Raw genomic sequence first — 12,629 nt, forward strand, 5'->3', positions numbered from 1 at the left:
TCAAGAAGGGCGAAACCGGTCGTAGAGTGTCGAAGCGTCTTCAGCAACCTTATGAGTAGTGTATTACACCCGTACGCGATGTCTCGAATATTGCGCCATCTGGAACATGAAGCAGCCTAATGCAGCACATTCAGTTGCTTAAAAACATCATAAGCTGAGTTCCATATGGGTCTGTCGGAAAATCAAACTGACTTGAAAATGAGTATATTTGTCGAAAACTCCGTTCTCTCGCTCTTGTGCTGTTATTTGGGTTCGAGTAGATCATAAGGTTGGCGGACACTCGCCTCAAGAAGGGCGAAACCGGTCGTAGAGTGTCGAAGCGTCTTCAGCAATCTTATGAGTAGTGTATTACACCTGTACGCGATGTCTCGAATATTGCGCCATCTGGAACATGAAGCAGCCTAATGCAGCACATTCAGTTGCTTAAAAACATCATAAGCTGAGTTCCATATGGGTCTGTCGGAAAATCAAACTGACTTGAAAATGAGTATATTTGTCGAAAACTCCGTTCTCTCGCTCTTGTGCTGTTCGGAACTTGAAACTAGTAGCCTCATTTCGCGTGCTTCATTTCGAAGTGTACTTCGAAGTGTACAAGCCAACCCTCCTCATCACGGCGGATACCGAACTCATTTGTTGCTAAACATTGTATTAGTCCAAAAGCTGTGTTTTTGCAGGACCACCAGCGCTGTCATGCAGCGCGCGTTTTTACAGGAGATGGAAAGTTAAATCGTGTGAACGCAGGGTATAGGTCATATCTCCAGCGGTTTCATGTCGGTACTTCCAACATTACGGTTGTGAAGTCGCTTCTCATATTCATCTGCTGGTGTTCCATCCGAAGAGTTGCAACAAAATGCAACCCGTATGTACACCCGGGTAACATCTGATTTCTCTGAAGTCCCTTCAGTTTCCTTAAAGACTGTTTTAATGGTAGGACGAGAGCGCGACCCCCACTGTCTTCCATGTATACGACGTGGCGGGCCGTGTCCTCTAACAGTTCCTCATTTCGTGAGTAGAAGGTCGCATATTCGGGAAGGACAGCCGTTCAGCTGTAACAAACTTAGATGCCACCTGAAGGAAGCACGAGGGTTGCGATGCTGACAGATTGCGCAAGCCTAGACAGCAAAGGCCGAAAGATAGATTTCGGGTTCGAACCACAGACCTTCCGGTCAGTAATGGAGCGAATGGTTAAAAGTTCCTCCCAATAATTACTGGACTTAACTTCGGCCGTGGATGATGTCATTTGGTTAAATCATGGGCATCGAACCATGTACAATGCAAAAAACTGCCACCCGCACTGCACTAAGTAGCTGTCTGTACGCACTTTAGAAAACAGGAAAGGTGGGTAGCGAAATGCACCAATTTGCACGAGAATTCGGTTTTCCCTGGAGAACCATCTGAACCTCTCGTTAACGATGCTTTTCTTTAGCTCAATGAATTGCACAAAGGCGGCGTCATGTTTCAGCTGGTAAGATGCGACATCCGCACAATACGTTGCGCGCGCCTAGCCCACTACTTATAAGGTTGCTGAAAACCCTTCGAAAGCCCAAGACCACTTTTACTCTTCTTGGGTCTTATCAGATAGACGCAGTCCCCTGGTTTCTCTCAATCTTACTTTCTGTTTGAATGTAAACTGTAAAAAATTAGCGAAATGAACTAATCTGCGCGGTCGACCAAACTGAAAATCTCTTTTACGATGTCCTTCAGGTGGGTGATCAACTGGTCACAGGCATGCACGTGCACACACACACACACAACCATGTATCATTCTGTCAATAGTTAAAAGAGTACTGAAGCCATCGCTTTAATTAGGCAACATGGCTTGAAGCCACAGTAGATCACTGCGCAGTTGAAATCGTTTTAATTAGTACATCACTGTGACACATCACGTGAGTGTTGTCTGTTCAAATAACCTGAAAACACATACTAGGGTCTCAAAGACGAATTTTTTCGCATGACAGGTAAAGTCAAACAGTATTATGATAGCCCAACCGAAGCGTATAAACCAAAACAAAGATTACTCGTGGAAGATATGTGAGGTTGAATTGATTGATCGGCTCGTTTTGAGTTGATTCAGATGACTCTGGGATGCTAAATGTCATTGGGAATCGACTGTTTGACGGCCAGCACACATGTACAGGATACCGGTTTTTCTGCTTGATGTTGAGTCAATATATGTCTTCACATGTGTTTACGTAAGAAAAGGATGCTTAAAGTTTAGAATACGCCGGCTTTAAATAGGTAGAGCATGGTCGTAGATGCAAGCCGATCACAGAAAGGTTGAACTATCCCACGACCAGTATGGGACTCATGCATGAGGCTCCCCGATAGTCCGTTTTGTGGAACACCCTATTAATGAGTAGGGAGCTAGCGGGAAGCCAGTTCCCATCCCTCATCCAGGTGTTTCCACTGAGAGTGAGGGGTCATAACTTTCCAAGTTTTGGAATCGTTTACTTCGACAAATATGACAGCCTTGTGACAGATTCCACAAAGACCTGTCCTACACATGTGTGTGAAGCGTAAAGCTCAAACTTACTGCCCGTGGCTCGAAACATTTTCGACTACCCCCATCTCTTTCTGGCTCCCGTGGTTTCCTTGGGTAGCATGATATCCAGCGGCTGGAAAGGTGTTGCAGCTGAATAACTGTATTTTTTGTGAGGAAATAAAGTGACGTTTGAAGATCAATGGCGAGCCACTTGGGGACTGTTGCCTCAAGAATGGGAACGACATCTCCGGGAACCAGAAATTGCTTCAATGTAGTCTGACGCTGTTTTGCTCGACGCACTGCGCTCAAAGGAATTACACGATACAATTGAATAAGTTATTAGCCTCCATGGAAACTCGGTTTATACCGAAACCTGACAACTCGTTACACTGGTATTCCTTTCGCCGCCGCGCGCTACGAGTAACCTCGACGTGGCTTCGTTCCACTTCTCGTTAAATTCTGTATTCTTGTGTTCGGCATCCATCATTTGACTAGACCGTGCTGTACCGGTAACGCCTGTCGATTTAAAGGTATGGTTGTTGTGTAGTCCTTCATAAGCACTTTGACCGATTGCCTCACAAACGGATGAGCATGCCCACAGAATCCGGACATGGAGCGGGTTACAGACTTTAACATTCATTTTTAGTTACTGCAGTAACTTACAAGTAGTGAGATGAATTGTGTGGTTTCCTTGTGTGACGCTTTACAATGATAGTGACCTTGAACTTTGGCAACTCAGTTGGATGCTTGAAAGGGCTGTTTTTACTTGTGCGCATGAATTAGCGTTTATTTATCTCAACGGGGCGAGATGGCGCAAGTGGTTAGAGCGCGAATTTACTGACCGGAAGGTCCGTGGTTTGAACCCGACCTCTGCCGCATCTCGACTTCCCCTGTCTAGGTTTGGGCAACCTGGCAGTATCCCAGCCCTCGTGCTTCCTTTGGGTGGCATGGCAGTTAGGAACCGAAAAGGTGCTACAGCTGAATGAAAAAAAACCCGGAGCTTGGTCCTCTGATGACGGTAGGTTTGCCTGAAATTTCAGTTGTCTTCGATTTTTGGTCGGCGCAGCGAACCACCCTATAATGAGATGAATTGACTTTACTGACCACGGATACCAAGCTGGTTACTACCTGAATAACAAGTGATTCGTGTGGCAGCAAGTTGTGGAGTTACTCAAGTTTGAACCCAGAGGAAGAGCAAACTGATTTCATGGAACGAGAGAATAGCCATTTCGACAAATAGCCCAATGCCAGGTTGCGCAAGCCTAGACAGGGGAAGCTGAGTTGCAGCGGTCGGGTTCGAAACTTCCGGTCAGTAAATTCGCACTCTAACCACTGAGTCATCTTGCTCCCCGTGCGGCGTAAATCATACATATTTCCACACTATTTTTTCTGTGCATATAACCCAAATGCTTCATGTCTGGCAACTGTGCGGATCGAACAAACTGTGATCCCTTCTCCGATGCATATCTCTTCTTCACACATTTCAGCAGTTTGTATTCCGTTCTCGATTGAAGAGTCGATTTTCTGGTTGTGCTGAAAACCCTGGCTTTATCGCTTCACACTTTCATCCCAATAAATGGACGTGCCCTGTAGCTCGTTCAACTCCAAGCGTCCAACAGTTGGATTACTATAGCGGTGTTGTCAATCCACGAGTCACTGGGTCACTGCGACTTGTTTGTGCGGCGATCGAATGTACTTAGTTAGTCGGTATCGGTACGATATCGATCAGATGAAAAACCCCTGCTCTTGTGTCTTCCGACAGCGTGTTGACGGAATTCATGATCGCGTCAAACAGTGTTTTGTCGGTGTGAATTAATCACCTGTGAAATGCGTTTCTTCTTGTCTTCATTAAGTCTTCTGCGTATCAACTAGCAATTGCACAAAACTTGGGTGAGTTGCATCAAAAAGTTGGGTAGGGGAGAACGTACTTTTTAAGGTCTGATCAGCCCCTAAAGTGGTTATCGTGCGAAAGGTTCACCGTGGGGATTAATTTACTTTCAAGCTTAGTATGAATGAACCGTCTGTGTGGATTTTTCAACTGGTTGTTTTACCCCAAACATGAGTAGGATGCAAAAACACGCCCTTCTGGATTGCATTGATTCAGTGTTTTTTAAAACTAGAAATCGAGTATCCAAGAAAGCACTTAAACGTTGGCTTAGCGGTCTCTGTACGAATTACTCCTCTGACACTTCCAACCAGGTTGTGAAATGTGAGGATAACTGTACGCAGTCGAACTTTTCTGCTCCAAGACACCCAAGCCATCGATCAAGAGCCTCAAGCTGGAAAATCTCTGGACACTGAGCAGCTGAGGTTTTATTGATTGCGTCATTCGAAACTAAATTCAAAGGCGTCGGTTTTGAGGCACCAAGAAACTACTGCTCTGACACCAAAAATCCTTATCAAGCCGGCTGAAGCTAAATACAAAGGCGTCGGTTTTGAGGCACCAAGAAACTCCTGCTCCGACACCAAAAATTCTTATCAAGCCGGCTGAGCAAGAGAACCAAGAGAACCTGTCCCTGACATGAAAAAAGTATGCTCAGAACTGTGTTTCATTTTCTGAGGTTGAGGTCTGTTGAAGAATATCGACTTTAAGCTCTGAAGCATCATTTTCAAGACAGAAGATGCATCTCCCCTACTCATCTTCACCTACTCAGGAAACGTGCTAGCTATTTTTCGTCAGTTTTGTTGTTATCCTTTGTTGAAAAGGTTTCATCACATGGTGTAATTAGTTGAGGAGTGGACTTCTCGAGAATTTGAAAAACCATCCACTCTGAAAGCTATTCTGTTAGGCGGAGTTCCACACGGATCCCGCTTTACCGCTCGCAGTCAGATGCTGCTACGGCGGAAAAGCCTATCTCACGCCGGACTGGCCGAAAATTCGGGACGCTTACCTGTCCGGGATCGAGCCGAGATCCGACTGGTCGAAAGCCTGGACCTAACAGCCAACCATGACCCAGTATTGGCCGAATGCCGGTCTCCAATGCCGCATCCAGGGCGCGCCGGATTTTCCAGAAAGTTGTCGCCGCTTACGTTATATATATATATATATATACATATAAAGCGCTCTACAAGTGTTCCTGGCTTCGTTTTGGGCGTTACTGTATATTGCGCACCTTCGGTGATTGCTTTGACGTGAACGCTAGCTTGGGAGGCTCAGACCGAGAACTAAACAGAGGAAAATTCCGTTACTACACATTCAGTCCTTGAATATTAGCAATCCGTTCGTATATTCAAGTCCTAAGGAGGCCAGTTTTCTAAAAAAAGCCACGGTGGTTCTCCTTGGAGTTAAGATATACTGTGTGGAATTTCACTTATAGAAAGGCCGGATCCAGGGAGAAGTTTCAAGTTCTATTACATGGTTACTCTGCAACTCGAAATCCTCTAAACCCCCTTCTTCGTTTTGAAATTAATCATCTTCACTGTATTTTTGAAAAGGTAACACTCAGGTTGAGTCAGATTCGGGATATTCTTGTTCGGTGTTCCCAAGACAGGTGTGAATTTGTCCGGATAAAAACTTACGCTAGTTTTTTGCCTCCGGTAACCACGGGACGCCAGCATTTTACACCTTAAACGGCGCTGGAGTTGACTACTAATCCATATTCCTCCCTTTTGGAGATATCACCTGTCCTGGCTCACAGCAAATACCACTTAGTTTGTACTTGACAAGACAGAATGAACGCTTGTATTTCACGAGACGATCATCAGTTGGAACCCCTCGGAGGGATGTCCTAAGAGAGGGTTTTCCTGATGTGTCCTTTCTTCGGAGGCATTCCCGTATACATTTGATTGTATCATGGTTTCCACACCAGGTTTGGTTAAGTTATCCTCGCTCGTCACGCCGTGTGCCTCGACTAATCACGTGCAAAGTGATCGTAAGTTTTGATTAACGACCTCAGGCTGCCTGATTTGACCGTAGTTTTTCACGGTCGGTTTAAAGCAGAACGTAAAATTGATTCGGGAGTGAAGAGCATTTATATGACTCAGGTACAGACTAGTATAGATTTTCTCATTAGGACAGACCAAATACCGGTAAATTTTATGAAGTCTGTTCATCTTATTTCGGTAGCAATCTGCTTTCAAGGAGTATGTTGATCAGCGGGGGGAGATGTTGTTTGATTCAAGCTGCGTCTGAGAAGACCACTCGCGTTTCCGTAAGTCTCGAATTAGCGATAAGAATAAAAGTTTGGAAAGATAATTCTGTGAATATCCGATGGAATGGAGCCCCTTCAGGTGACAGTCTCTCGTAAGAGGGGATAAACATCAGGTGATACCTTGTGAGAGACGTCATTGTGAAATATCCAAAGGAGGCAAGCTACGAAAAAGGGGGATGATTTCTATATCTCTACTACTTGTAAACTACTAACCTGCTGTGCGTGTGTTTGTCGAAGATAAAAGTCCGAAAGTTAAAGGACTATTCCTCGTCGATCACATTTTGACAGCTATTCACATATTCTTTGCGGCCCCCCAAATCATTTCCCCAACTTTTTCCGTGCTGATAGGCATATGTGGAGCCAACTGAGACGGTCAGATAGCCACCAGTCACGTGACTGCTACTGATTAAATTTGGCTATCAAGATTATTGATCTGCTGAATGACGATAGACACTTTTGTAACATGAGCACATTGTCGTATTTTGGGCACCGCTTCAAAATGCTGTGACTTTAGTGGCCGAAATCGAATGACTAGACTTGGGAGCCACTCTCATCAGCAACCGCCTACGCTACTCACAAGTAGGTAAACTGCTTATGAGTTGTCCATTAAACTGTCCGCGCACGTTGAAATTCAAGTATGCTGGGTGAAATCCATTGAGATTTAAACCGTTAGCCAATAGTTGTCACTGGAAAATCATCGGGTCATTCTCATCATCATCATCATCATCATCATCATCATCATCATCCGAAACATCACCATCATCATCATCGTCATCATCATCATCATCAACGTCATCATCGACAGCATGACATCAGTGTTCAACACCGATGCTTCACTGCCATTCACATCAGTATTATTTGTATCCTTGCAGTATTAAGGTATCCAAGCTTGTTTATGACGTTATCGTCACCTTGATCTTGCCTTTGAAGGCCCCCTCTTCTGGTCGGATATTTATGCAGTAGCAGAAGCAACTTTTTTCCGATGGCCCAACTACTAACTGACCTACCGAGGATTGTACAAAGAGAAGACATCACGAACTGGGTTTGTTCCTGTAGTAACCGAAGCGGCACGAAGAATACGGTTGATAACGTAGTAAGAAGTGAGGAACAGGAAAACCAAGTCCGATTTTCTACCACCCTTTCTTTGTTTTAACTAACTGGCCTACTTTACCAAATTCGAATGTGAATGCAACCGATCTTCTCCTACAGGTACCGTGTCCTGCGACGTTGGGACAACTTTCCTTCACAACACATACTGCTGCACGACGTCCAGCGGAACACTTGATTGTTGCAAAACCTTCAGGTACGTTTCCACCCATCTCGGCTGATACGCACGGGTGCCCGGCTTAGGTTTGTTTATGAATAGGAAATTTTATTGATTGGAATTTATTGTCGCTTGCTCAGCGAAAAACCAAGCTCTCATTTCATTCAGTATGATACACCTATTCGGTATCGTCGAGAATCGAATCACTGAAATTTCGCTCACAAAGTCCTGGAATTTGTTCAACGACACGGTGGTCTTTAAACCTCAGAAGCCTGTTGCCAGGTGAATGCCACCTGGGGTATTAGTGCTGAAGAGGTTCAGTGGTTAGAGCGCGCGAATTTACTGACCCAAAGGTCGGAACCCGTTCTCTGCCTCTGGACTTCCTTTGTCTAGGCTTGGGCAGTATCTCAGCTCAAATTGTCCATTCTGGTGGCACCGAAAGGGGGCCACGTTTGAACGGTTTCATCAGTGCATCTCCATCTTGCGAGAGAAGAGACTACAGATCAACGACCGTCCCTGTGCATCCCAAGTGAGTCCGCGTGATAAAGATATGCTAGTATCGCTGAACTGACTACACACTGCGTCAGTGTGGAAAAGATTGTTAGCGAAACCAGTTTTTCTTTGGGAAAAGAACGGCAAGACCGCGTGGGGGTAAAATCCAACACTGTATGCAAACGATGAGTTGGTCATGTGCTATCTACACTATGGGATGCGAACTACACTCATATTCGCTCATGTATGGCAACTAGCCGTCGAATCACGGTGTGAGACCGAAAGGATCTCGGATAGTGACAAACCTTTGTCGATGGTCACCTTTTTCAAGATTTTGCTTACAAATTGTTGACATGGAGAAGCAGATTTGACCATTTAATCACATCACTGGTTGTATACGCCTCCTGCAAACAGATTTGAACTGGAAAATATAAGGTTACTCACATAAGAACTGTTACCTGGAAGTCAGATGAGACTGCCTGGGAGTACTGTCGAAGCAAACGCTGGATTTGATCATATTTTTCGATTACAGTTATTGTAATGTCCAGTTTCCCTTAAAGTCCAGTAATTTAAGGACGCTTTCCGAAGAGCTTCAGGGATTAGGGATGTATTGGTTACTTGCTCGGTAGTGTATCTCATCGTCTGTTGCAATTGTTCTGAGCTGTGCCCACCCCAAATCCGACGATGTACCACAAAAATGCGCTAAACTTTCTGGGGAAAAAACGGAGTTAAATCGTCTGTATCAAACCTGTCAACGTTGAGACGTGTTCACATTTCAGACTGAAATTTTGAGTAATGTGTACAGCAAGGGAGACGAGTCCCTTGAGCTTTCTACAGAGGTATCACTTCAAAAGCCAGCGTACATCACAAGACGGAATTGTTTTATGATCCAAATTTCTTCTCCACACGGTGGAGTGAAATGAGAACTGTGAGACGGACGCATCCCAGTGACGATCCAAGACAGGATAAATTATTATATACGGATCTCATCTTCAGAATTATCCAGAGCAGACGCTTTTTTCACTGAGAAATGAGTCCTGTTTTTTAAATAGTAACTGAGTGTCTGTGATAAGAAATGGTGCTTTGGAAAGCGAAAAAGTACGCGGTTTTGAACAGTGATGAGGTATTTCTAATAAGCTCAGCTGATGTGAATAATAATAATTCATGTCTTGGCCGGGGTACGTCCAGAAAAATGCTTTTTCAGTGAGCTGGGTGATTTGATTGCAAACGTTTCATCACTAATCGAGGTAACATCATCAGTGCGTTATTGGGGACCGTAGTGGTGCGTAGCGGTGGGTTATTGGCTGTGCGTTAAGTAGTGTTACACATGTGTTAATATAAGTGCTGCTATCAGGGATGCCGTCTCCCTGTCATGAACGAGAATTGAAAGCGTCAGGAAGTTCATTTAAGATTTTACGCCCGAACGGAGAAAATTTTTGCACAAAATGAGCCTAAATTCNTAGTGGTTGTGCGCCGCTACGCACCACTACGGTCCCCAATAACGCACTGATGATGTCACCTCGATTAGTGATGAAACGTTTGCAATCAAATTACTCAGCTCAGAGAACAAGCCACCGACCATCTACGCTAAGTGAGCTACCAACATTTGCCTCTGTAGAAAATGTTTTTCTCAGTTTTGGACACTTTTTTCGTGATGACATACTGCTTTAATAAGACCGTGAGTAATCGTCAGCAATAACGTTTACGGGTGTTGGTGTTTTGTGGATCAAAATCGATCATACATTGAGAATCTGTGGAGTTGCGCCTCTCCCTTGTCGGACGTGACGTTTTATGACTATTCGCGGCCTCCACATCCGTGACCTTGAAGCAGAATTGAATAACAATCCTTTGTGACTATTGCCGAGATCTATAGCCTTCGGGCGAAATGCTCCAACCAAAGCGAAACATTTTTCGAGGGTTTCCTTCACTCGTTTTTGTCGTCTTGACCACGGATCAATTCTAAGGAGAAATCTTCACTTTGTGTCAGTTTTCTTATCGTTTGATTAACCATTTTTTCGTTTCAACGCGCTATTGCTATGTCTCAAAGAAGCAGTTCGTCTACTGTAGCTTTCTTTCTGTAAGTGACGTTTAGCTGCGCTAAAATGCCGAAAGGCACTCTACATCGCTTTCATTCTTATTGAGAGTCACCAGCAGTGCACACCTCACGAAACGCCAACAGAATTGGCGAATTCACGACCTCCCGGTTGGTAGCTTGAACACAATCGGTCAGCCGCGAGCGGCTGGTATTCAGTGTGATCAGCTCGCACTTAAACAGAGTAGAGCGCCATGCATCCGTGAATCACGGGATCCACATCACGTGGTCATACGTGGTCGAACGGTTAAGTGTTCACGCCACTAGTCGGGGTCGCGGATTCGAAACTCCCTGGAATTTCTCAAAATGCGCACTAGTGATGATTACCAGAAAGAACAAAACAGTCGTACATTGCTTCCCGATTGACTGCGTGCACAGGGCCAAAGTTGGAGTCAACTTCCAAAGTGTCCTCACAATACCAACATCATTGGTTCACCATGTCCTTAGAAATTCACCAGAATGCCTTGGACTTTAAAATACATTAGATAACTGAACCGAGCGAACCGTGATCACTCAGTGGCGCTGTGTGTGGCATTCATGGCCACGTCGCGTTTCATGTTCTGAGAACACGGACAAATTTGGTACAGTTGTCAGCTACATTTGGAAAATCAGGCGTGCTGACATCTCCAATTTTCCCGCTGCCAGTAGCGTATTTGTAACATTTGTGGATTACACAAACGATTTGTTAATTTTATTCCCTGAATTTCCGCCGGATATCTACGTTTCTGCGTGCTGAAACGTGTCGTGCCAGATTGACTAACTAACTGCTGAAGTTGAACATTCTATCGATCTGAGCAGTACCGAGGTATGGTTCGCACGCACCAGCCACTATCACTGGTCCCCAACGGGTAATGACAAGTTCACCTAAACTTGCCTCACTCCCATGTATTTTTGTCCAGATGGGAACCAATCACATTCACCGTCCTTGGCTGTGTGGCTGCAGTAATCATCGTCTTTGTCATCTGCTGTTGCTGTTGTGGATGCTGCGGGTGTCTGCGTGATCTATGTTGCTGTTGTTGCAAGAAAAACTGACCAAAAACTGACCTACGTGGACCCACTTCACAACTAGCCTGCTCACAGATCAACTCTCAACACGATGATGACGGGTTTTGTGTTTCTTTGGTTTGTAACCAAGTCAAATTTAGTGATCATTCCTGTGGAAAATGCATAATTTTTACCTGATTAACGACTTCCACGTTTTTGGTCGTATCTACTCATATATTTTGTGAAAAAATTTTCTCCTCTTCTCAATTCGAGTGTGAAACGATATTCATTCCCAAATCTTGCGTCCTTGGTTTTGAAACAACCGGTTTATAATTGTTCTGTCTTGCTGAACGGTAGTGCAACTCTGTATCGGTCACTTGGCTTCCTGCTCCACACACTATGACGTATCAAAAGGCACGGTAGCCCTACACAGCCTCTTATGGAAACCAAGGAAAATTATTAGAACTGTATTTATAGGGTAGTCACAGAGTGTTCCACAAGGTCGTACCAGAATCTCCGTGAGGGGGCGAGAAGCGTCGAGTCAAAGGTGCTTGACTCGGATTGGCTGGCATTAGGTCCAATCAGAGCATACCTTCGTTCGGCCCGTGTCCTGCACGTGACACATCCGTCCAAATGATGTGGCGTTCGGTTATTAGGGACGGTTGGCCTCCGTACAATAGTTCATCAGGAAGGTAGGCAGCAGTCAATTATTTAGAAGCCCTGATGTGAGGTTCAAACCCAGTCAGCCTATGATTTCATGCACTCGGCCTCCCTGGCGGTGTTATCGTTTTGAGAAGCCGTTCACGGGTTTCTTAATATCTAGTCTACGGAACAATTTCATCACCTCATCCACCAACCAGTTCGCTCCAGAGTGGTTTTCTTCTGCTTCCTGCAGTTGCGTTATGTGTGACGGTTCTTTAAGGAACCTCACTCGGATCGCTTGAGGGAAAAGATTGTCTAACAGTTGACCAAAAATCGTTCACAGCTTGCGAATAAACAACAAGCCGCTTTTTTGAAAAATCCAACTCCACAAAACCGGCTGATGTCGATCTTGTAGAGAAACAATGACCGGAGGCGTTCATTGTCGTCACAAATAAGCCTGTGGACTGCCTATGCAAAGCATCTGCTGTCGGGCAGCGGAAGTTAAGCTCAGGGCTAATCGAT

At 44.9% G+C, this 12,629-nt stretch overlaps 1 protein-coding gene across 1 annotated transcript in view; it reads left to right on the forward strand.

Annotated features, from left to right (window-relative positions):
* The window catches only part of T265_11410 (hypothetical protein), a gene marked incomplete at both ends in the record, with an annotated part of 32,550 nt that extends 20,603 nt beyond the window's left edge, over positions 1 to 11,947 (forward strand). Inside the window, 2 exons of the mRNA XM_009178058.1 lie at positions 7,843 to 7,936; positions 11,823 to 11,947. Coding sequence (XP_009176322.1) covers positions 7,843 to 7,936; positions 11,823 to 11,868 — 140 coding nt within the window. The remainder of the gene's footprint in view (positions 1 to 7,842; positions 7,937 to 11,822) is intronic.
* Positions 11,948 to 12,629: the final 682 nt, after the last annotated feature.

This window comes from Opisthorchis viverrini, assembly GCF_000715545.1.
Source record: "Opisthorchis viverrini unplaced genomic scaffold opera_v5_512, whole genome shotgun sequence".
Classification (NCBI taxonomy): domain Eukaryota; kingdom Metazoa; phylum Platyhelminthes; class Trematoda; order Opisthorchiida; family Opisthorchiidae; genus Opisthorchis; species Opisthorchis viverrini.